General features: G+C 37.5%; 2 protein-coding genes across 2 annotated transcripts in view; both read right to left on the reverse strand.

The window, feature by feature from the left end:
- Positions 1 to 10: 10 nt before the first annotated feature.
- Positions 11 to 3,592, reverse strand: LOC107738508 (frizzled-5-like). Its single transcript, XM_016550262.1, has one exon. It carries the CDS (start codon positions 3,353 to 3,355, stop codon positions 1,595 to 1,597), a length of 1,761 nt encoding a protein of 586 aa, XP_016405748.1. The 5' UTR covers positions 3,356 to 3,592; the 3' UTR covers positions 11 to 1,594.
- Positions 3,593 to 13,751: 10,159 nt separating this feature from the next.
- The window catches only part of LOC107738519 (pleckstrin homology domain-containing family M member 3-like), a 34,976-nt gene continuing 21,468 nt past the window's right edge, over positions 13,752 to 27,259 (reverse strand). Inside the window, exons 6-8 of the mRNA XM_016550277.1 lie at positions 26,738 to 26,797; positions 15,364 to 15,474; positions 13,752 to 13,923 (exon numbers count right to left, since the gene is read on the reverse strand). Of these exons, the coding sequence (XP_016405763.1) occupies positions 13,752 to 13,923; positions 15,364 to 15,474; positions 26,738 to 26,797 (343 nt within the window). The remainder of the gene's footprint in view (positions 13,924 to 15,363; positions 15,475 to 26,737; positions 26,798 to 27,259) is intronic.

Here is a 27,259-nt window from a genome sequence, read left to right on the forward strand (position 1 = left end):
TCAACTGGGTGAATTGTTTTTTTTTCTTCTCCAAAACAGCAGAAAAAATAAAAGCATAATTAATAATAGACCAAACGTTTGACTTGCAGGTTCACAAATTGCTCCTCACTTTTATTCTCTACCAGTAAGAGAAACAAAAGAAACATGTTTAAAAGACACTTTTCATAAATATCTAAAAATCTCTTTAAAATTGTAGCACTGTATTTCATATCTTTTACAAAACATATGTACAGAGTTGCAGTCTGGACTCATAAAAGGACATGTCTTCTACAAGATTTACATACGAATAGAGCCAAACGAGTATATACACACAACCAGACATGCAGCAAAATTGTGAGGCATTTTAAAGACTACACAGGAAATGTTACTTCTACAACAGCTTGGACCGTAAAAAGTAGCCAAACAATGCTTACATTTACACCTTAATGCTCCACTGAAAGATTTCACACAGAACTACAAAAACAACATTTACAGATTCTATCTGCTAAAAGTGCATAGCCAACACTGGTTTTCTGATTCGAAACACAAATAAGGTGAAATGACATATTTACATTTTTATTACAATGGTTAATAAAATAACCAAAGACGGGATCATGAGGCTTGACAAGGAAATGAACAGACCAAAAGAAATTATGTAGTTCCACATTTTGAAACCAGTTAATATTTGGCCTTGCCCAAAAAAAAAAACAAGTTCTATTCAACAAACCTAGAATGACTGCTGGTTAACACCTGAACCTCGTGAAAATTGAACCATTGACCACAAGAGGGAAGTCAAGCTCACACAATAGACCTACAGACTCTTCAAACAACTCTATAGATGGTACATACACATCCTATCATTTAACACTGCCCAATAGACGCTAACCAACAATCTATTATCAGTGGGGAGATGGCTTTGATAAGTGGCTGCTGAGGGACACTGAAGAACATTCGGTGAGCATTAACCTGTGCAGAACTGCCTGCAACAACTTTAGGTGAATGTGAACTGCTTCTTCACTAGACTGGCTTTCTTCCTCCACTTGCACCGCATAAGCTGAAATTGTTTTTGTTTTTTTACAGAGAACACATGAAAGCACGTCCTACCTTAAAACACATTTGTAAATTAGAAGACCGGAGATGATCCTACTGACATCCTGTAAAATGCCAATAAAGTCACAAACACAACAGAGTGACTGTTATCTGAGATATCACAAAGTTTTTGAATAGCATATTTACAAGAATACACAAATAAATAAAATATCTCCACAAACCCCTCAATTCATCTGGACTCATATCAAGTATTAACCTTCTCAGATCTTTTTTCCATCATTCATCAAGATGCTTGCAACAATTGTAAAGCAGACAAATTCTCTTTTTCTCACAAAGTATCAACATGTTCATTGCTCTGCAAATTAGACCAGTGAATAAGAAGAACTTGACTACAATTAAACAACCAATAGCCTGTAAAAATCCTTCATAATATATTCGTTCAATCCATCAGGTCGAACAGACACCTGCTCATTCAGAGTCATGACCTGCACACTTCATGCTTCACTCGTTTGACAGTTGTAGGGTTTATAATGGACCAGGGTTTTCTGGCCAATGTTCAGACGTGTTATGAGGGTGCTGATTTGTGATAGGTCCCAGTGGGTGCTGTTCCGGCTCGGGCTGTGAGAGCGGTATTCGCCTCACTGTACATGGATGAGCCTGATACAGGTGGCTTCTGGGTCCTACAGGGGCGGTACCGTGCCACAAAGCGTCTCCAGGACTCCAGAGTCTTCCCAGACCAGATCCAAACACCTGAGGTAATGCCTACTACAAGACACATGAAGTATTTCAGCATGAAGACGGCATAGTCCGGCCCCATGCCGAGCCGCTGGCGCTCGGACGGGCAAGAACAGGCCAGGGCCCGCTCCCAACCTGGCCTGTAATGTTGCTCGTACACTAGGCAAGCCACCACAATACTTGCGGGCACGGTGTACAGGACAGTGAAGAGCCCAATCCGGATCATTAACTTCTCCAGCTTGTCTGTCTTGGTGCCGCCCTGTTTAATGACGCTACGGATCCGGAAGAGTGAAACAAATCCGGCCAGAAGGAAGAGGGAGCCAGTGAAGAGGTAGACGACCAGTGGTGCCAATACGAAGCCACGTAGGCTCTCCAAACTCTGGTTGCCGACGTAACAGATCCCAGCCACGGGGTCTCCATCCACCGAACTCCAAGCCAGGACAGCGATGGACTTGACACTAGGGACGAGCCAAGCAGCAAGGTGGAAGTACTGCGAGTAACCCGAGATGGCCTCGTTCCCCCATTTCATTCCTGCTGCCAGGAACCAGGTGAAGGAAAGCACCACCCACCAGATGGAGCTGGCCATTCCAAAAAAATATATGAGCAGGAAAACTAGCGTGCAAAGGGCTGGACCCGTGGTGTCAAAGAGGATGTGCTGTTGGTTGCCGGAGCCCTCGCAAGCTACCCGCTCATGGCCTGCAAGCAGTCGCACAATGTACCCCAGCGACACAAACAGATAACAAGCAGCCAGGAAGATAATCGGCCGCTCTGGATATTTGAAACGCTCCATGTCGATGAGGAAAGTGGCCACAGTCGTGAGCGTCGAGACAAAGCACAGCACCGACCACAGGCCGATCCAAAAGGTTGTAAAGGCATGCTCATCCAGGGAAAAGTAGGGTTGGTGGCAAGGCAAAGCACAATTGGGTAGAGAGCCAGTATGTACCCGGTTATGGAGAGGATGTGCATCCTGTTTAATTGTCACTAGGGGGTTTCGACAATGGCACTCACGGTCACACTTCTGCGGCGGAGCAGATTTTGCAGTGGCTCTATGTCTAGGCGTTCCTTTGGGAGTGGGTTTGGGGAAAGGAGGTGATAGAGTTGTGGTCTCACTGCTGTTCCTGTCCATACAAAGCCGATCGGTGTCGCCCAGCATAGGCAGCTGCTCACAACTCATCCGCTCCGGCCACTCAAACCCATACTGAATCATGAGGGGAGAGCAACCCCTCTTAGCCCTCTCGCACACGGATCTGCAAGGCGGTAGAGGTTTTTTGTAGTCCTGAAGACAGATGGGGGTGTACATACTGCACAGGAAGAAAAGCAAGTCTGGGGAGCAACGGATCCGGACAAGTGGCCAAAACTGGTGCACTTCCAAGCCGACTTCATCCTGGGTGTCATGATTGAACTGGTTGGGCATATAGGTGTGATTGTATCCGATCCCTTTGCACATCGGTACAGTGATTGGCTCACACACTATATCCTTAGAAGCAGCATCGCCAAGCCTAGACAGCAGCAGAACGTGCAGCCAAAATCCAACCAGGTGCATCCCTGAGGTCTCCATGATGAAATGATGCTTATCTGCAGGTTTCCTCATACTGAAAAACTATGAATTTCAATTCTTGAGTATTTTCTTGGCTCAGGTTTTCCCCCCTTCCTTCCTTTCTTTTTTCAAATTTATTGCTTTGTTTAGGAAAGAAGAAATCCCAAAAGGAAACCTTAATTGCTCCAGCAGCATGTCCACAGTCCACAAGGTTGTAAATCACAGTGAAGTTTCATTCCAGATCAGGAGCACACTTTCTTCCAACTGTGTGAGTGCATTTCATACAGACCATGATCCTGCAAGCTTAATCACTCACGCACTCGACGAGACAAAGAAAGCAACAGAGAGGAGCACCTTGCCATACTGATACTCTTTTTGTGAACAGCTAGTGTGCACTAGGATGCCATCTCTAGGTCAGAGTTCAGACGTTGTTTCCATATTTGTGATGTTTGGAATCATCAACTAAATAAAACGAGTCCAAATAAGGTGATGTTTGTTTTTGTCCTGTTTTGTGGTAAAGCACTGGACCTACAGCTGTAAATCTGAATGACTGATTTGTGGTTCCATGATTCTGTAAATGGTTTAAACACTTTTACCATATTAGTGATTAACTAAATAGTAAAAAATAAATCCAATAAAAATCATTTTCTGAAATTTTCTGAAAAATAGAATTATTGCTTATTAGAAATACTTAAAAACGTTTCATAAAATTAAATATGTTGCCTATAAAAAAAGTTTTTAAGTTGACATACTAAAATTACTAAAACAGAAATAAAAACAAAGTTAAATAGAAATATTTAAAAAACTGACTAAGCATGTAACAGAATCACTAAAACTTAAACTAAAATTAAAATGAAAACTGAAAATATAAAAATAAAAGCCATTAATTAATACTAGAATATTATGTTAATAATACTAAAATAACATTGTCAGCTTAACTTAAAAATGTATAAATAGCATTCAATAACATGAAAAAAAAAAATCTAACCTGACATTTATTTCTAAGAAAAACAGCACTAACACTTTCCAAGCAAAATATTTCTTAAAAAGACGTTTAAAAGATAAGTTTTTAAAAATGATGTGTAACAGGTGTCGTTATTCATATCATTGTGTGAAATTAAGCTTTTAATAATTTAATGAGACTTGAACAATGGCATGGTTTCCACCCTAAATTGAAAAAAAATTGTGATAGTTACACTGTTTTTTAGTAGTTTTTTATCACAAAAAAAAATGTGATAGTTACACTGGTTAGGCATACTAGAACAATGGCTTAACAGATCAACAAAATGTACATTTATGTTAGTTAAAAAATACTGGGAATATGCCACATGTTACTCATTTAACCGTAATGAGGATGTTTAAATTAGTCAGTGGAGTCAGTGAATGGCACTGGCGAGTGTGTTGGTGTGTGTGTGTGTGTGGCTATGAAAAGGCCTTGAGTCTCTTGTGCAAGTGTATCCTGTATTACGTTTGTGTTTACCCACTGGGCCCATTCAGGACAGACGGAGCTGTGCAGACACTCAGATAATGACTCCTAACGCAAGCTTAATCACTCACGCACTCGACGAGACAAAGAAAGCAACAGAGAGGAGCACCTTGCCATACTGATACTCTTTTTGTGAACAGCTAGTGTGCACTAGGATGCCATCTCTAGGTCAGAGTTCAGACGTTGTTTCCATATTTGTGATGTTTGGAATCATCAACTAAATAAAACGAGTCCAAATAAGGTGATGTTTGTTTTTGTCCTGTTTTGTGGTAAAGCACTGGACCTACAGCTGTAAATCTGAATGACTGATTTGTGGTTCCATGATTCTGTAAATGGTTTAAACACTTTTACCATATTAGTGATTAACTAAATAGTAAAAAATAAATCCAATAAAAATCATTTTCTGAAATTTTCTGAAAAATAGAATTATTACTTATTAGAAATACTTAAAAACGTTTCATAAAATTAAATATGTTGCCTATAAAAAAAGTTTTTAAGTTGACATACTAAAATTACTAAAACAGAAATAAAAACAAAGTTAAATAGAAATATTTAAAAAACTGACTAAGCATGTAACAGAATCACTAAAACTTAAACTAAAATTAAAATGAAAACTGAAAATATAAAAATAAAAGCCATTAATTAATACTAGAATATTATGTTAATAATACTAAAATAACATTGTCAGCTTAACTTAAAAATGTATAAATAGCATTGAATAACATGAAAAAAAAAAATCTAACCTGACATTTATTTCTAAGAAAAACAGCACTAACACTTTCCAAGCAAAATATTTCTTAAAAAGACGTTTAAAAGATAAGTTTTTAAAAATGATAATATAATAGATATACCATTCAAAATTAAGATACCCAGGTTGTCAAATGTTAGTGGATCATGTTCATAGTTAATGTGATGAACTAGACCTATGTGAACTTGTCACACATCCTCTAGAAATCACTTTGGGAACAGCTGGTTCAAAGTCATTGCAAAAAATCACTTAGAAAGTAAAGTTACTACTTCTGGGAACCACTGTATGTACAGTATAGTATATAATACTGATAAAGTACAGTTAAATTATTGTGCTATTAAGAGAGAGGTGTGATAAACTATTGCCCATTCCCTACACGTCTGCACTGGTGCTATACAAACTCCTCCGTTCACTTACTCAGACAGGAAGCATGTTTAGGAATTCTTCTCAGTAGGGTGGCTCTCTCTCTCTCTCACACACACACACACACACACACACACACAAACACACACACACATTGTTGATTCAGTATTCTGTAATCTCACAGCTTTCTATCTATAAGTCCAAAGGTCTCACAGGGTGTGTGCCAGTATATGTGTGTGTTTAAAAGTGCAAGTGACCAATCCGGCTTCTCCGTTGGGTGTTTCAAATGCTTGATTAACACTTAGATGACATCAGCTCACAGAAAGTCTGAGAAGACGAGAGTAAACAGAACTCTACATGCCACAGACTTGCTTAGGAATCAATCATTGAGACAGACGAGGCCACATATGGCTGATTGCATTGTTTTCCTTGTAACGCTCGAGATGTTTGATTGTGTCTTAAATGCTATGGTAACCGAATCAATCTTTCCAGCCATTTGTGCACCTGTCTCATAGGTTACCTACGCATATTGTCAAACATTAACTCCAAAACTCCACCTTAAGGAGTCACATGAGCGCCGACTGACTTCCTTTCTGTATACTGTGTCCATGGTATGTTAGGCCATGCAAGGGAAACTGCTAGTATGCATACTTGTATCTAAAGTACTTAGCTAGTTTGTTGAAATAGTGATACAGAGAGGAAATATAACCTGATTAAAATCAGTCTCAGTCATGCTCTAGATAAGTGGAGTTTGGATTTACTTTAGTTGAGCAGTAGAGCGTTGTCAACATCAAATGATGTTGAAGCGTGATGAGGTGTGGTGCACACTAGCCGTCTGTTTTATTTTGTGATGTCTCCTGGGCATGAAAATATCCCATGGTGGTTGGTTTTTCCACTCCCTCCTCTCTTTCTTTACATGCCTGAACCCGTGTTTGGGCAAATGCTTTTATCTGATAATCGACTCTCCATGTCTGTGTGTGGACGGACAATTCATACACAATGCCAATGTGATGCAATCTCACCAAATTGACCTTTTCTCATCTGCATTTGCTTTCCTGTCTCTGTCACGAGAAGATGATATGATATGGGATGCTTTTGTTGTATTTTGTTGAAGTACAGTGATAGGATATGGAAATGGAAAAGCTTTTTTTAACAGCGTAATGCTAAAAATAAGTCAATTTGAACAACATGATGATGTACCGCTGTACCAGTGTAAAACTGCAGCAGTTAAAATAAAAATAAAAAGATACGTATAAACGATATTTATAATTATTATATCATTATTTCATATTTTATAAAATAAATATGAAACTATTATATATACTTTTATTGATCAAATTGATAAAAAATGATGGTAAAGACTTTTATACTTTTACAATAAATATATACATAAATAAAAAATACATAAAAATAAAATAAATAAATGCTGTTGAACATTCTGTTCACGAAAAACTCCTGAAAAATTAGCATGGTTTCCACAAAAATATTAAGCAGTAACTGTTTTCAGCATTGATAATAAAAAAGAAATTAAGAAATATTTTTTAGCACCAAATCAGCATATTAGAATGATTTCTGAAGGATCATGTGACACTGAAGACTGGAGTAATGATACTGAAAATTCTGCTTTGTCATCACAGGAATAAATTACATTTGAAAATATGCTACAATAGAAAACAGTTATTTTGAGTTTTTATCAAATAAATGCACCCTTGGTGAGTGAGTATAAGACTTTTTCAAAAACTTACTGTCCACAAACGTTTGAACTGTATTTTTATATATTTAGATAAAACCTAAAAACATATTTTTCATAAATATTAAACAAATAGAACTTAGTTTGATATTTTATTTCATGCAAAGACACATTTTCATTTGTGGTTTAATTGTCCATATAACTTGTATGAACACACAATGTTGGGTAGACTGAGTACAGTAAAGACACTTTCTGCTTTTTTCATCACTACACAAAAACTAGATGCCGAAATGAAATGAAGTGATTTTTCACATATTTCTTTTGCTTATGTACTAAAATATCATAAACTAATAATAGCCATAAGTAGTTTATATTTTCCACAAGTAGCTCATAAACATAAGGTGCATTTTTGTCTCAACTGTACCCTATGGGTACAGTTGAAACAGTACCATGGTACAGTTGAGACACCGATTCTTAATGCTCTAAAGCTGGCTAACCATTTATTGCAAATGTAATAAATTACAGTTGTGCAATTTTTTTTTAAAAATTCAGATTTATTTATTCGCTTTATTTAATTCAGATTCAGTTAAACAATATAGGGACAAAATATTTAACACTAGAAAAGATATGGCAAACAGTACAAACGTAAACATAACAGTAAAAATAACAATGTAAATTGTCATGGAAAACAACAAAAACAGACACAAAAAATAAAGTCCACTCACTGACTACATTGCCTAACACACACACACACACATACACACACTTTAATTTGTGGTTTACGGGGACTCTCCATAGGCGTAATGTTTTTTATACTGTACAAACAGTTTTTTATCGCCCTACACCTAAACCTACCCCTTACAGAAAACTACTGGCAATTTTTGAATTTCATAAAACTCAGTTTTGTATGTTTTTTAAGCCTGTTGTTTTACCATGTTTATGTTGTAGTACCCATGTCATTATACATATTTGTGTCCCCATAAACCATATATACCAGTACACACACACACACACACACACATATACACACACACACACTCTCTCTCTCTCTCACTCACACACATACAGGTATTTCTATAACATTATATGGACATTCCATAAGTGTAGTGGTTTTATACTGTACAGACAGTATATTTTATTCCTCTACATACCTGTATATTCTATAAACCTACCCCTAAACCTAAACCCATTACTCAAAACATTCTGTATTTTTACATTTTTTACACTGTCCACAAACGTTTGAACTGTATTTTTATATATTTAGATAAAACCTAAAAAAACGTATTTTTCATAAATATTAAACAAATAGGACTTAGTTTGATATTTTATTTCATGCAAAGACACATTTTCATTTGTGGTTTAATTGTCCATATAACTTGTATGAACACATAATAATATATTGTGTGTATATTTACTCGCATACTCACATGTTTCTCTAGATTATGCAAAGACCTTGCATGGCACAATATCATAAAATATGTCTATTTTTAGAGCACAGAGTAACGTTTGCAATGATATAGGTGAAGTTTAAGTCATAAAAGGATAAAAAGCTATTCATTGTGGAAGGGACATGGTGAAATGAAAATCTTACCTTGGAAAAAAAACGTTTGCCTATATCTTTGGAGTGGAAAGATGCACGCCTTTCAAATTTTCCATGATCAAAGAGAATGCTAATACGCATGTGTGGAGCAAAAAATCACATGTCCCAAATGTACTCAGTCTACCCTACAGTTTTGTACATAAAATGAAATCACAAGTATAGCTTGATTACTACATATCAATATTTAAGGACAAAATGTGTGTGTAACATAACTATGCATGAAAAGATCCCAAACATACAAACAAAAAAAAACAAAAAAACAGAACTTGAGAAATGACAACTGAAGTCGAGACTTGTTATTGCTCAGCGCTGATTGCGCGGGTTCGTGTCTTTGTGCGGCAGGTGGACGTTAGGGAACCAGAGGGTTGAATCAGACATTCTAACCCCTTTTTCACAAAAAAACGGACCCTGGTGCTCCATCCCATGTCACTATTGTCTCCACCCCTCCTGCCTCCATTCTGCCGTCGTCTTTTTCTCCTTAAACCGCCCTTTTGTTGTCTTTTTCTGATGCCATTTCTGGCCCCTTGTTGTTAGTCCTAAATGAGTCTTGACTGCCCTGTGGGCCACTGGAGAGGCACAAAGGAAACGTTCCCCTCGCTACAGTGGAGCCATTGTGGCTTTCAACAATGCACTAATTGGTGACGACAATTAAGCACGACCAACACTCAGGTTCAATTTGCCCACTCCTCAATACAAATCACAGGCAAATGAGTCAGACCATGCACACGCAGCTCACACACACATTCACTCGGCCCTGCTAAAACAACAGCTATCCTCATAAGCATAGCGCAACTGCCAAATATACGCTCCCACCCCTTCCGGTAGTTCATGTTGGGTGTAAAGGGACATAGTGCAGGAGACTCGTACTGTGAGGATGATGGAACAAGAACGGACTGCTCAGCGTGTCTGGGCTGATTGGAAATTTTTACAAAAGATATTTTCCTTGGGACAAATATGATTTCTATTTTGACGAAAAAAGAGTTGATAAAAATTCTGCTTTGATAGTCAATAAACAAGGCATCTAAAGTGTTGTTTGTCTTTCTTTTAGTTACAACTTCGCCATAATTAATCTATTGGTCACTGTGTGCGAAAAATCACAGCATATCCCTAAAAACATCCTCTTGACACACACACACACACAAAATCTCCACCTTTCCAAAAAAGGATGCAACAAGTCCAGATATGTGTGAAAACAGCCGTCTTAAAGGCATCCTCAGCATTGAGCTGTCACACTTTAACACTGTAATGGAGTCTGGGATCAGTAGGACGCCTCAATTTTAAGCCCAGGCTCGAAAACCAGCTCTAAGAGTTAGTGAACATTCACACAAAACACACACAAAGGAGGGAAGACTTGGCATGTTCTGGCCTATCGGCAGTGGCTGGATCCTGGTGGATTATTCTGTCAGAGAAAGGCTTTAGAGCTCTCTAAGGCCAGGACAAATTACTGTTCTCTTTCAAGAGAAGAAAAAACAAACAAACAAACAAAACAAAAAAATAAATAAAAAATGGGGAGGAGGAAAAAAACATGAGGGAAGTGTTGTAAAAGTAAACCAGGGAGGAAGCATCTGGGGTGGCCAGCCATTAGCTTAACTGAGGCATCACTCAAGAATCGGGAAAGGTTTGCGAAAAAAATATTATACAAGTCTGGTCCTTTTTTTCCATGCACATGTAAGGTGATGAAACTGAATATATGGTGTAGACATAAAATGTTACCAAAAAAAAAAAAAAATCACACAGGTGACCACTGAGACCATACGTATGCATGTCTGTACAGTATATGTGACAGTTAATTTGGTGAAATATTTTGCTTGAATATTGAAAAATGTTCTTAATTTGAAAAATGTTAATGTAAATACAATGAAAATATATAAGAACAGAAAGTGGGAAATGTCCAAATACAATTTATCTTAATTTTCAACAGAATAAACAAAAGAAAAGAAAGATATAGCACAGCTCAACAATGAGAATGTATGGAGGATATATTTTTATTTTATCAATGTATTTCTATTTTTGCTAGTTATATTTGTCTTATTAATTTTTCTTTATATTGTTATTTCCATTTCTTTACTTAAAGGCACAATATGTAAGATTTTTTTAATTAAAATATCCAAAAACCACTAGAACAGTGTTATATATTTTGCTGAGACCGGTGACGACCGCACAGAGTAGCATTATAACTTTCAAATGTATCTAGTATGATAAACCAGCTTCCCCCCCCTACATACGCACGACCGGAAGGAGCGGAAGCGGTCGACTGTTGCATAATAAAAGCTCCGCTGCTTTCGAGCCGTGTGAGCCGCGCTCGTTCAGCGGCCTCGTTTCGCTTCGACCGCTTTCAGCCTCACCCTGCTTCATACTACTACGTTAATAAATCATTAGCTCATCCATGAACATGATTTCTGCCCGAGTCCAGTCGGATTGCATCGGCTGTGGGGATGAAGACCACAACTCCCATGATTCCACACTCAGTCACAGCGTCATCAAACTAGCCTTTTGTCTCTTTGTTTATTTTGAATACGCGCCCTCTAGCGGCGAAAATTACATATTGTGCCTTTAAAAGAAAATCAACACACGAAAATGTGTAGTTTATGACATTCTTATCTAAGCTTTTAAGACAATCACAAGTTATTTTTGCAATTTCAACAAACCCTATTTTTATGTTATCCAGCTAAATAACATTAACTGACAAATCAGCAGAATTTGCAACAAAAATGTAGAACACATCTAAAAAAAAAACGAACATTTGCAAGGCATAAAATGTGGATGTATAAGTTCAATGAATGTGACATTTTCAGTGTAAACTGGCATGAAACTCACTCACACTGGCCCTGGGCCAGCGGACCATCCTTATTGTTGAACCCTGGATAGATTGGACAAATATTTAAAATGCCTCAAAGATGAAGAAAATACCTTCATGGTAACTGTTCTCAATAGAATCATGATATCACTAGACGGAATTTCAAATGTTTATACGTCAGTACCACTGTGCAAAAGATTAGAAGCCTCATACTGTGGTCTCTAACAGGTCCAGTGGTTATTGGTAAAACTCCAGACAGAACCAGATACAACCATGTGGCTTTTAATTTGGGATTAGCTCGTGAGTCAATGCTTGGACCTACTCCGGTGCACCGGGACCCAAAAGGGAACACCACAACCACAGCCACGGCCATGATGCATTTGTTCCACTGCTGCCACCTTGGATTCTGACCAAGAAAATGATCTGTGAAGAATCCTAAATCCTAAAATTAATTCAGATGATGGCATTACTGTTGACGCATAAAAAGAGGAGAATGTGTGAAGCAATTTACTTTATTGGCAACAGTGGTAAAAAAAAATAAAATAAAATAAAAGAAGAGAAAAACTGGTAGGAACCCGTACCTGTACTGAAACACAAATATTTGTAGTTGCATAAGAGGTTGTCTGTAATGAAGAGTTTGCAGAATACAAAGCACAGGGAAAATCCGGAAACTGATAAAGAAATTACACTGAAGAATATAAATACAATAAATCTATAACAAAACCGATATGCAAATATACAACTGAGAACAACATGATGGCAGAAAAAGAAACTTCCATTACACCTTCAACAAATATGAAACTTGTCCAAGGCGGGTTTTCTTTACGTTTCTTGTTAAAAAGACGTATGAATGCTAAACAAAGCCCTGGAACTCTAGACTGTAATTTCGGGGCTTGGTGGCCCAGGGTAGTTTGTAATCACGGACCAGGCGGTTAGCAAGAACAACGTGGTTCAGCTGCTTATAGGCAGTGCCATTGAGTGTTGATAAACAGTCCAACTTTTTAAACTCCAGGTCAGGTGGATGGGACAAGACACCAATCCTTCTTAATCTTCACAGTACAATGCAAACCAAAGCTGAAAGCGTTGAGGAGTAAGATAAAAACAGATATGGCAACATGCTGTGACTGAAAGTGCAATGAATAATAAAAAAACAGAAATGTATGGACAAATCATAAATGTAAAGTGCAAAAATGCAAACATGTGAAACAGAAAAAAGCTATTTTTGTTCTAAGGATGTTTATCTTCATGTTCAGCCTTCATGTGCTCGAGATCAAGGGTCTTCGGCATTGCAGGTTAACTACTGCGTGGAGGGAAACCGAACGGAGAGGCCAGACTGCCATCTTGCAGCGCTCATTTTCACTGAACCATTAATGGATTAGAAACTCTATTTGTGTCCAGAAATTAGTTTGAATCATCGCTCTTGGATTGTGAGTCTGCCAGAAAGTTCATTATTTTACATCTGTCAGTAAAAGTGTGTGAGCGTACTTTGCCTGTATTTGTCGGTTGGCCCTGGCTGTCATTTGGTAGATGAAAGGGAAGTAAATTGGTATCATTATGAAGACTCTGCTCTTTGGGAGCTGAATTATTGTCTCTGTGCCCATCTCTCTCAGGTGAGGGAGAACATAAAAAAAAAAAAAAACGCCTCCGTTTCTCGGTTTTCACGGAGCACTTCCACCGAGGGAGCACGGAATCTTGTCCTTGTTGGATGCAGCAGCACTTAGACTTCATTAGTGCAGTGTGCTCGGCAGCGCTCTCGATAAACCGTCTCAGGTGTTCAGCTCAAAGCAGTCCAGCACTTCGTCATCAGGGCTGTCGTGAGGGCCGTGCCTCTTCCAGAATGACGCAGGCTTCTTGTGCAGTTCCCTGCACACACATCGCGGGCAAGGCTGGGCTCGCATCCGGCACTCGGCATGAAAGATGGCACCGCAGCCCTCGCACCTGTGGTTAGAACATAGAAGAGCACTGATGGTTTATCTAAACATCCACTGACACTCAAAACAGTGCAGTGGAAAATTCTTTGCCCCCCTCTGAATTTCCCCGTCCGGTGGATTAATTTAGTTAATTGTAATCGGTGGTTAATTAAAAAATGTCCTAACTAAATAAAAAGTTGAAAATGTATAAGAGGTTACATTTTCTTAATATACAAACATATATAATTTTTATGGCCTTTTTGTTTTCGCTCATGAAGAATCACTTTTATGCAATCATAAGTTTTGGCAGAAACGCTCGTCTTGTCTAATGACATTCAGAGTACAAATACGCAACAAATACATATATGTATTTGTTTGTTTGTTCATGATTTAACACCATGCGAGCTACCTCGGCTATATTCATGGCGAGAACGAGGTTAGTTAAGTTAAATTAAGTTTTTAAATTTAATATATATGTATAAATAACAATTAAAAACATTAAGGGTCAGTACAATTTATTTATGTTTTTTTAATGCAAGAATTATTTTATGCTCACTGCATTTGTTTGATTGAAGTACATTAAAAACAGTAATATTGTTAAATATTATTCCACTTCAGCAGACATTGCTTTAGTCTTTAGTGTCACATGATTCTCAGAAATCATTCTATTATGCTAATTTAGTGCTCAATAAACATTTCTTCTTAATATTATTTTCAATGTTAAAAACAATTAATATTTTTTGAAACCGTGATACATTTTTTCAAGATTCTTTGATGAACAAAGTTCAAAACAGCATTTATTTGAAACCGAAATATTTTGTAACAATGTATGTCACGTTTGATCAATTGAATGTATCCTTGATTTAAAAAAAAAAAACTATAAAAAAAGCTTAATGACCCAAAACATTATATGTGTGTGCACATATAATATAAATATAAAACATTATATTATATATATATATATATATATGTATATGTATATATATATCTCCTTTACTAGAACAATTAGAAGCTCAAGGGTTCCTCAGTCCTCTAAAGAGAAACAACTTCTTTCTGTGCACCATCATGGGCGGTAGTAGCCCAGTGGTTAAAGTTTTTGGGCTGCCAAGCCAAGACTAAAACCCAAGATCACTGTTGGCCAAGAGGTTGTGCCATACTAACCAGAAGAACTACTGGTGGTCTATTCCTGAAAGTGGTTTATGCTTTGCACAAAAGCATTAAAAGCCTTGTTTTTGATTAACATTTTAAAAACTCTAAATACTATTTCCTATTTATAGAGAACTATCAGTTAAACAGACGACCAGAGCTGAAAAAGTCTTACAATTTGAAGCACGCCCAACCTGAATAAAACCTAAACCATGCTAACAAGATAATACTAGCTGACAGGATGTCTATTTTAAATCGGTCTCTATAAATAAATAATTCTTTCCAACAGTAAGGATCCAAAGCCATAAGGGCTATGGTGTACTTGCTCATCAGAGAGGTGTGGTGGTGGTTTGAGGAATTTATGGATTTACGGTGGGGTGTGGAGACACCTTCTGCTCCTATGACCACAGGCTTGTGTCCTATTGAGCATGTACTGTTACAGATACAACATGAAGTGCACACAAACACACCCATAAAATTCTGGATAAACTAAACAGTGAAGCAGTTAGTGCAACACCTGGATCCAGCTGTACTAACAGACACATTCAAACCGCTTGGACAGACCTGAATGGATCTATCAGTTAATCAATATCCTACTAACAGTAATGCAGCAATTCGATTTATATAATTACATGTAATTAATGTCTTCATGCATTCAGTCCTTTGCTACGTTGTGCAAATATGTGTGTGTGTGTGTGTGTGTGTGTATATATAATATATATATATATATATATATATATACACACTTTATATGCATTATTAATTTAAAAATATATATAATATGCATTGATTTTTTTTACAAATTGCTTTAAAATATTTTTTTTCATGAACAAATGTGACAAGGTTCTTTTTCAGACCAGAAAATCACTCAGAACAGAATAAAATATGAAACATTTTAATATGAAAAAAGGTAAAATTTCATTTCAAAATGCAGAACTTTAACTGTAGCAGCCCTAACCAGTCATCAATGAGGCTTTATCAGTGTTGCCGTGTGAGTAGCTATGTTTAAACAGCAGCATCTGTTCTGGGAACTGTACTCCACTTCGCTGGAGAGTCCGAGAGATTCTAGTCACACTGATGGTATGAAGACCAGAGAGTGGTTTATCAGCTGCAGGCCATAAGCGGACAACACACAGCATGCTGAAAAAAGCTGAGATGCTCGAAGGATTAACTGTCCCCTTACACAGGGTGGCCTATCACTGCACCATCACACCTCAATCCACCGCCCGCTGGGTGTGACTAACACGAGACAGGGGCTGGACAATCATCAGCAATGAGCTGCGGACCATTTGACAGACAACTGGCGTGGGATTACCAATACCATCATCATCATCAGTGATGAAGAAAATCTTTGATGTACGCCTGTGTAGGCCTGTCACGATAACTTTTTGTTGTGCGATATATTGCCCCAGAAATAATTGCGATAAGCGATATTATTGTCATTTTAAATGCCACTGAATATATAAGACATTACAAGAGTGGAGTGTAGAGGTGGGTGGTATGACTAAAACATGAGTCATTGTATTCCACGAGAACTATACATCACAATATAGTTATTTCTGCTGGAAATATGGTTGTTACGATGCCAGCATTTTATATACCATTGAAATGTCACAATATCGATACCACAACAAACACTAATACTAGCCTAACTAATGTAAAAATCCATCAAGTTTATAGAAGACAAGTAAATAGTCAGTAATAAAATAAGAACAAAGAAACTAATTATAAACAGTTGGACAAATAAATTCAACAGTATAAAGATACAAACTATATAAAGAGTGCTTTAGATTTTTCAGAGAGGTCTAACTAACAATAAATACTACAGAAATTTAGTACATAAAGCTGCACTGTATGACTGGAAGCCTTTTGTGCACACATGTCCATCAGACAGCAAACTGAATTTCTTTTGCCTCTTATAGCGGTTGAAAAATTGTCCTAAATCGTCCTACATCGCTGTTTTGCCATTTTTTTGTAAAGGGCATTTGATCTTCTTTGCATGTTCACGTTGTAAACACTGGGTTGGTACTTCTGCAGCGATGTAAGACGATTTTGAAGTTGGAGAAAATTAGATGGGAGTTTTTAGACCTACCCTAACTCACGCAGAGCTAGACAAGACGAGCGTTTGAGGTTAAAAAAAGTATATAAATTGTACATTTTTTTAGAACATCGTTCTACTAGATTAGACCGATCGTTTTGCTAGATTAGACACTTCTTCCTCGGCTGGGATCATTTAGAGCCCTTTGAAGCTGCATTTAAACTGCATTTTGGAAGTTCAAACTCGGGGGCACCATAGAAGTCCATTATATGGAGAGAAATCCCAAAATGTTTTCCTCAAAAAACAATTTCTTTACGACTGAAGAAAGAAAGAAAGACATGAACATCCTGAATGACAAGGGGGTGAGCACATTATCTGTACATTTTTGTTCTGGAAGTGAACTACTCCTTTAAGGAGCCAATGGCTCCTATAAGCAACAAAATTAGGTGACACAATATTATTTTTTAAGTGCCACAGAATAAACGTGTTTTCTTTCTTTTTTTTTTTAAACACTTTAACATTTCAGTCATACTGTCATGTGTTAATATGTCTCCCCTCCTTTTACAGCATCAGCATTTTAATTCATCTTGTAGATGTTCTGGGAACTAAGATTCACTTAAAGAAGGAGCTAAACATCTTTTCCAACTTCAGAACTATATACAGTCACAAAGAATTGTTTATTACACAGAATCTGTGCCAATATCACGGACTATAACTATGTCAGCATCACTTGGCCATTGAGTGTAGTTTGGGCTCCTCCTCAATGCATCCTATAAATGTTGTAATACATCTTGCACACATCCAGTCTGTTTTTATTCATTAGTAACATGCAATTATATAGGAGGTGTTGAACTTTATCTTTAGCTCCTTGCATTCTTTCTTATGTAGACAACAGGTTAAGTAAAAATATGAATATGTAATATAGCGCATACATTTAGCAAAATGGTCCTCTTTATAGTTATTATTATTAGCTGACTAATGAGCTTATGGACGCTGAATGGTTATTCTGAGGTAAATGTATTGTTACGTGGCATTATTTACAAGCTTTACACGTTTTCCGCAGTTTAAAACACTGAATGAGCGATTCCATGAGAAATTTCAGTAAGTTCTACTGTATCTTATAACACTGATGTCTATTCCTGTTTATTTCCTACTATAGTAGTAAAGAGAAAGATATGATGGGTTCACGTGCCGCTTGAACTGAGGCGCTAAAGAATAAAATATGAATTCGAAATAAAGTAACTTTATAATAACGTAAAATTAACGTAACAAATTTCGTTATGAATATGGCATCCTATAAATGTTGTAATACGTCTTGCACACATCCAGTCTGTTTTTATTCATTAGTAACATGCAATTATATAGGAGGTGTTGAACTTTATCTTTAGCGCCTTGCATTCTTTCTTATGTAGACAACAGGTTAAGTAAAAATATGAATATGTAATATAGCGCATACATTTAGCAAAATGGTCCTCTTTATAGTTATTATTATTAGCTGACTAATGAGCTTATGGACGCTGAATGGTTATTCTGAGGTAAATGTATTGTTACGTGGCATTATTTACAAGCTTTACACGTTTTCCGCAGTTTAAAACACTGAATGAGCGATTCCATGAGAAATTTCAGTAAGTTCTACTGTATCTTATAACACTGATGTCTATTCCTGTTTATTTCCTACTATAGTAGTAAAGAGAAAGATATGATGGGTTCACGTGCCGCTTGAACTGAGGCGCTAAAGAATAAAATATGAATTCGAAATAAAGTAACTTTATAATAACGTAAAATTAACGTAACAAATTTCGTTATGAATATGGCAGAATTTTAAAAGCTCCGTCGTTTTTTATCGCTCTCGTGCTGCCACAACTGGAGCTGCTTTTAGCAGGTGTGCCATCAACGCTGGTGTTCGGCAGAGATGAAAGTTTTTTTTACCACTAAAACTTTGATGCGCATCGTCTTTGTGGTTTATTATGTCAACATAACAAAAGCTGTGATTGCAAAACAAGCAGGAAAAAAAGGCATTACATGCAAATTTTTAAGTCATAAAATGTCAATTTATACCATGGTAATTTATACCATGGCAATCTCAGCAAAAATATCACTCGCAAATTAATATTTTTGCTCGCAAATGTGACCGTTTTAGGTGCAGTTTGGAGCCCTGATAAATGCAATAGCCTAAAATCTCTACCGACTGACAAATTTCTACCGGTATATTTCCCAGCCCTACAGATTTTCAAAATACTGCAGAATGCATTTAAATATGGCAAAATGTGTTAAACAGAATTCCACACTTTTATTTGTAGCAGAAGGCTGATACAAATTCACCAAAACATTCATAAACAAACATGCGAAGGAACAGAGGATGTGTACAACTTTGTGAAAGATGATAGTTTGAGGTCTGTGGAACTATCTGGGAACATCTTGCAGGTGCAGATTCTTTGCAGGCCAACTTATAAGCTTTAAACATGCTGAGAAATGGGACAGAAAAGCATGGAGGAGGAACCTAGGGAAGTGTAAAACGTGACCTAAACAATTCAGCTAGCAAATGGGCTTCACCAAATGTGTTCAACAGCTATGAGAGAGGAACAGGTTCAAAATGTCAATGCAAAAATAAAAAATAAATTCCATTATCAAATGGACAGTAATCCTCCTGTTAACAGTTAGAGGTTTATCTGAAAATTTCAGTGACTGGACAAACACTTAAGAACATGTTACAATGGGAGCCAAGTACAAAAAAAAAAAAAAAAAAATCACATCAGGAATCAAGATGATCCACTAATAAACAGGGGTGCACATAAGTTTTTCAGCCTGGTTCTCATAAGAGAACCTGGAGATTTGGTTTCCACATGAAAACTAATGAATGCTTAGAGAGTGGGGGGTTGGCTTCGGCTCTAGGGAGACTGTTTGCAAAAAATAATATGTGAATGCCATTTATCGGCCAGAGTAGTTAAAAATCGGCCTGGTCTTTGAAAGCGGGGTGCTGAAGAAGGCGTATTGTGGGCAGCTGAATGAGACAGGGGAAGGGGCCTAGACCTCCAGTGCATATTCACCAAGGGGGGCAGAGACAAGTGGCTACACCTGGCAGCACTGCAGCACACCAATTAAAGGGCCTGCCAGCATTCTTCAGCCCTTCCACAAGGAGCCAGTCAAAGAATGGAGGAGAAGAGGGGACAGTGGAGCAGAGAGGAGAGCTTGGGAGGGTGGGATGTGAGGGCTCGAAGGAAAAGAAAGAAAGGAAGGACCACCATGGTCTCCCACGAAAGACACGCATGCGCGCACATACACATACGCAGCATGAACGGGGAGAATGGGTTGAAAAGGGGAAGTTTTTTGTGGGAACAGGGAATCTAGACTCTATAGCCATGGACAAAGTTGCCGGATCATGTTTAGTTACTTAAACTTGGTTTGTAAGGTCATATTGGAGGGTTGTTTGCCAAAAAGTGTACATTTCTTGCATTTGTACATTAATACCTAATTTTAGTACATGGGAATTAACTGGGTACCATGTATTGTACTCTAAGACAAATAGTCAAAAGGTTGAAAAAGAGATTTTTTTATGCCACAACACCATGCTCACAAATAATAATAATAATAATGATAATCATCATCTTTATTTTTCATATAGTGCCTTTAAAAGGTAGCTTGTCTAGATCATTTATATAAAAAGATATAAAAATAAAGAAAATGAATAAAGAAAAAGAAAATAATAAAACTAAAAAAAAAATTCTTCACATTCCACCAAAGCACTGTACAAGCCAAAGGGACTCAAGGCAGAAAGACCCACACTGCTATAAAGCGGTCACTGTCATTGCCCAATGAACATAGAGGTGATGCTGTTGGCAGGCTTTCTCAGTAGAGTAAGGGCTCTCCTTTCCCAGGAGAGCCCTTAACCATCCATCCATCAAGTAGCTTTCAGTTCAGATAGCCCTGTTTTTCTCTGACCGGGCTGACAGAAGCCTGAAGGCAATACCCTGCCTTTTCCCATGTGGAGGAGTAATATAGCAAGCCATTAAGGAAACGTTGCAAGCCACCAATCAAAGCGGTGGGGTGAGCACACTTGCCGTCCTTTGGTAAAGATGATATATATTCCCCTCGATCAATGCTGGCAGAGGGAGTAATTAAACATTTCAATAATTTAGCAGGCACGGTGAGCAAAACAGTGAATACGCTTGCACCAGGCTTGATGGGGAAGGACTGTGAAGAGCTAGAGGGCTGTTGAAGAGAGTTACTGACAGAATAGTGAAAGTGTGAATTTATGCATGAACTGCTAGACAAGTTCAACTGATTTAAAATGAGTTACAGTAATTAAAATAGTTTGTGCAGTGACACCTCAACTTAGAAATTGTAAATTTACAAGGAGTCAACTTTCAATAAAAGCTACAAGAGACTTTTTGCATTCTTTGATTTTTTTTTCTCATTTCTCCTATTGTATTACTTCGTGGTCACAAGCAGGAAAATCTACTCTTAGACTGTTATATACCTTATATAAAAATGCTTTAAAAATATTTGACACCTAATAGATATCAAAAGTTTTATAATCAAAAAGTACCATTTTTTAAATTTTTGACAATTTTGTTGTTTTAAAATTGTTTAATGTACAAAATTGTTAATGACCTTGCACCCTCATCCTTACCCTTAAAAACATTTGTTTCTTTGCGTAATGAAAATATAAGACAAACAAGAGCTTCGCTATGAGGTGATTGAAGAACATTTTAGGGTTACTGATTTTGGTCGTTTAGCTTGTTCTGCAAGAGCTGTTAATAACTGGAATAATTTACCAAGTAATATTAGACAGTGTCCTACTTTTGCACAGTTTAAGCTACATTTGAAAATATGGTTAAAGATGAGTCAGGTTTGTGATCATTGAATATTCCTGTGTTTTGAAATGGTTACATCATTTTGGGGGGCTTTTTTATAATTTTTATTATAGGGCTATGTTTTGTAGTATTTATAGGGGGATATTTTATAGTCATTTGGATTGCAGTTTCTATGTGAGGGATTATATTTCTTATATTTTAAATTATGGGCTATTGTGTGGAGCATGGGTGACGTCTGCCAAATCAACTCCCCCCAAATCCCCCACCTTTTGCTCCTGTCTTGCATGTGCTTTGTCGTTAGCGGTTTAATCCACTAAAACCACAGTTTAGCGCCTACTTCTTCATCCCCTCCTCAACCCTGGCCCTAATGTCCTCGTCTGCTCCATTAAACGGCAGAGAAAGGGCCCAGATTAGACAGATAAAAAAAGAGAGTGAGCTCTGTTTGGATAACACCCTCCCTGCCAGGGCCTCGCAAAACAGGATTACAACCAGCGTGTGCGAGGCCTGCCAGGGTATCGTATGAAGTGGGCACGAGAGAAACAGCATTACGTTTCAACATATATGTGGACCATGTGAATGTTTTGGTCACAGTAGACCAGGTGCCATGTAGGTACCCTTGAAGCATGATAGTTTTATGGATATATTAAAAGCCAAAAAAAGGCCGAGGACCTGAACGTTGTCGCCTGAGCTCAATGAAGACCAACGCTGTTGCCTTTGGTACAACACATACAATACAATTAGCATTTATTGCACTCGTACTTTTGTCCATCTCACTGCACTAAGTAAACTTTTCTTACTCTTTCAGTGGAGATATAAAACAAAAGGCTGTGGCCAAACAAAGCTGGCTTCTGGGCAAGTCTTACGTAAGCAAATATGGTCAACGGGGTCATTTTTTTAAAAAGAAGGCTGCCCAAAACTCTGTGCTAATTGCTCGAACTAAATGGGGAGAGCATTTGGTTTTAGTCTATAGTGTTTGGAGACTTGCTGGAGATAGTTCAGCATTCAGTGACCTCGACACGGAGGGTGAGCATTCCAGAGCTGCGGAGGAACCGGCATTAAGTAGCAACACTAAAAGAAAATGGCTCCTTAATAAGGTAAGCCAATTAAGAAGCTGAAAGGGAAAGTAATGTGACGTGAATGGGAAATGCCTCAAATTTGGGCCAGTGGGGGAGACAGCATAAAGGCCTTGCGGCGAATGCCATATATAAGAAGTACACGAGAAGAGGAGGGACAAAGTACTGACAGTACAGAGAGCATTTAAGAACCACAGAGAACCGTGTCGTTTCCCTTCAAAGATGCAAGCACGAGACAAAGTATTGTGACAGATAACCGATTTAAAATAAACAATACAAAAGAAAACAATATTATGCACTTTTAAAGAGTTTTTTTTTTTGACACCCGGACTGTGTTTGTAACACTGTACTCTGTTTTAAGACCCACAGACCCAATACTGAGAAAGACTGTTCATCAGAGCCCTGGGAAAAAGAGAGAGAAAGCATCCCTATTACAACTGGTCTTATATAGGGTTTGAGGTTTAAAGAGACTGCTTTGTTTTGTGGCAAAAATAAAAAATATTATATAAATAAATAAATAAATAAATAAATACAATATTTAAACATTATTTATCAACTGAATTGATTAAAAATAATTAAAAATAAATGAATAAATAAATAAAAGTTGCTATTAATTAAATAAAAAAGACAAACTGTAATTGACATGTAGAATGTAAAAGACGTGAAAAAAGGGCAGAGAGGCAGTGTCAGGCATTGGGATGTTGGGGAAGAATAGAATGGAATGGAAGCAGAGGCAGGACTGTCACGCTTTGTTTTTCTGCCTGTTGCTCCTGAATGGCAGTAATTAGTTAGCTGGGTGGGGGGAACAAGGGGTGGAGAGGGACATGTGAAAAAAGGGCAGAGAGGCAGTGTCAGGCATTGGGATGTTGGGGAAGAACAGAATGGAATGGAAGCAGAGGCAGGACTGTCACGCTTTGTTTTTCTGCCTGTTGCTCCTGAATGGCAGTAATTAGTTAGCTGGGTGGGGGGAACAAGGGGTGGAGAGGGACCCCAGCCTCCCACCAGGAGACAGAAGGGAGAGGGGATGTGGGACAGGAGAATAGATGTTCTGAGAGCAACAGAATAATAAGGGCAGGGGTCATTCCTAAGAAACAGAAGAATGACACAAATTCAGGCACGGTAACAGGGGGCTATGGAGAAACGGGGTGCAGAATGAGGAAAGGAGAGAGAGAAATAGAGATGAGATCACAGTTTCCTATATTTACTATAGTTATATAGTTATTTCAAGCATGTAAGGTAATTCAAGCATGTCCATTTTTTTTATTTTAGTTCAATTAAACATTTTAACGATGACTGTGAGAAGAGAAAAAAGTTGATGTTACAATAAGCCAAAAACAGGAGCAAATTAATTAAAATTGATGAAAATATGAGCTGTTAACCAGGGTTTCTGCAGGTTTTATGAAAGTAAATTTAGAACTTCTTAAGACCAATTAAAGAAAATTCAAGGAATAAATTAAAGGGAACACAATATGTCAATATGTTCTCTATATATAAATGTCTAAAGAGAACACAATGAGTTGTATTGGCAGCACAACTTTCAACCAATCTCCAATACAAAAAACTTTGAATGTACCTTCTGATCACACTGCACAAAAATGATCCTTCCAAGTATTTCTTGTCTTGTTTTTCAGTGCAAATGTAAAAAAAAATCTTAAATTAAGATGTTTTCTGGGAAAGTTATCAAAATAAAGTGAATTTATGATTTAAAAAAGGACAAATATCAGCCAATGGGCTCAGAGAAATCAACTTAAATCAGATACGTCATCGACAGATGCTTGTTCTTGTTTTAAAGTCACTTATTTTCTCCAAAAGCAATTCACATCTTCACTCTGCATCAAGTAAATGTATCTTGATTTAAAAGTTGTTTAGATATTTGTATCGGAAAACAAGACAAAAATGCTGACAAAAACATTATTTTGCAGTGCATGCAACATTTAATGCAATGACTTTACGAATTTAAGACTTTCTGCTTAGATTTAAAACCTTTTAAGGCCTTAATTTGTGGAAGGGAAAAATAATTTTTTTTCAAGACCTGCAGAAACCCTGTTAAACTTATTATAGATGGATTCACAACACTAAGTGAAAAGCAGAAGGTTAGTGTGTCATTGACACTGAGGCTGAGAAAAAGTGTACACTTTTAAAGGATTAGTTCACTTCCAGAATAAACATTCCAGGATTTTTCTCCATATAATGGACTTCAATGGTGCCCAACGGGTTGAAGGTCCAGATTGCAGTTTCAATGCCGCTTCAAAGGGCTCTACACGATCCCAGCAGAGGAATAAGGGTCTTATCTAGTGAAACGATGGGTCATTTTCTAAAAAAAAATTATATACTTTTTAACCAGAAATGCACGTCTTGCACTAGTTCTGCATTGCGCATCCGCAAATTCACGCAGGGTAGGGCGAAAAACTCTGCTCCAACTTCAAAATCGTCCGTCATCGTTGTTTTACCTTTTTTTGTAAAGGGTGCTTGACTTTCTTTGCACGTTCGCTTTGCAAACACTGGGTTGGTGCTTCCGCCTACATCTCGCGTTACCTTGCAACTTGATTATGTAATGCGTGATGTCGAGCTAGTGCAAGATGAGCATTTGTGATTAAAAAGCATATAAATGTTTATAAATTTTTTTTTTTTTAGAAAATGACTGGTCGTTTCACTAGATAAGACCCTTATTCCTCAGCTGGGATTGTGTAGAGCCCTTTGAAGCTGCACTGAAACTGCAATTTGGACCTTCAGCCCGTTGGTTCCCATTGAAGTCCATTATATGGAGAAAAATCCTGGAATGTTTTCCTCAAAAACCTTAATTTCTTTGCGACTGAAGAAAGAAAGACACGAACATCTTGGATGACATGGGGGGTGAGTGAATTATCAGGAATTTTTTATTCTGGAAGTGAACTAATCCTTTAAACATGCAGAGAAAAATATATTGTTATTGGATCATATTAATAGTTACAGTGATGAATATCTGTGGTTACTATGCTAGGACACTTGTGTGATGTGAAATTAATGAGAACTGACTTCATGCATAAGCAAAAAAAAAAAAAAAAAAGGCCTGGCATAATTTGCTTGGGAATGCCATTTGGATTGATATTTTGTATCTAGTGCAATGACATTCAATTTTAATACTTTTTGGAGCAACTGTTATGTGTTGACAGAGTTTGAAATCCTTCAACGTTCTACACATCCTACATGTTCATTTATGAAATCTTTGTTAATTTGCGCACTCTCAGCTCAAATGGTAAAACATTTTACAGTGTTGTACTCCATTCAGCAGAATTTCGTAGATTATCTCACATAGCACGAAACAATCATGAATAAGCATGAAAAAATGCTGTGTGAGCCTACTATATATGTGTTTAAAGAAAAACTGAGATGTTAATACAGGAAAGAGATAAAACTACCTGCTGCAGATCTGCCAATGATGGCATAATTTGCTTGTGAATGCCATTTGGATTGATATTTTGTATCTAGTGCAATGACATTCAATTTTAATACTTTTTGGAGCAACTGTTATGTGTTGACAGAGTTTGAAATCCTTCAACGTTCTACACATCCTACATGTTCATTTATGAAATCTTTGTTAATTTGCGCACTCTCAGCTCAAATGGTAAAACATTTTACAGTGTTGTACTCCATTCAGCAGAATTTCGTAGATTATCTCACATAGCACGAAACAATCATGAATAAGCATGAAAAAATGCTGTGTGAGCCTACTATATATGTGTTTAAAGAAAAACTGAGATGTTAATACAGGAAAGAGATAAAACTACCTGCTGCAGATCTGCCAATGAGTAGAGGTGCACATGCTGTAACAGGTATTCTCTCGGAAAGATCCTGCAAAAACGGCAAGAAAAAAAATCACATTAGTGTGAAATGCATATGAATGTTACCTCAAGTCATAACTGAGCCTGCACATATCTGTAGAAAAATAACTGCATTAGCCTGCACACATATACATACAGATCCATTTCAGGTGGAACGCTAGTATCCTGTCATCCCGTCTCTGTAACCATGACAACATGGGACCAAATTGCTTGGAAATAGGGGTTAATTCAATTGAATTGGAAAAAGGCTGTAAAATAGGCATTTAAAAGCACTACCCCTTATTATAGGTGAAGTGGAGCGGCTCTGTCTCTCTCTCTCTCCATCTGGCTGGCTATTATGGCCCTCTTCACCTCTCTCCTCCCATGAGCCTACACTCGCTCTTTCCCTCTCTCATTCACCCACGCCTGCTCACATTACAAACTCAAGGGCCCACAGAATTATCCAGAAAAGAGGGGACGGGGAAAGCAACAG

The sequence above is a fragment of the Sinocyclocheilus rhinocerous genome, unplaced genomic scaffold, assembly GCF_001515625.1.
Source record: "Sinocyclocheilus rhinocerous isolate Xijiao unplaced genomic scaffold, SAMN03320098_v1.1 scaffold1215, whole genome shotgun sequence".
NCBI classification, from domain to species: Eukaryota; Metazoa; Chordata; class Actinopteri; order Cypriniformes; family Cyprinidae; genus Sinocyclocheilus; species Sinocyclocheilus rhinocerous.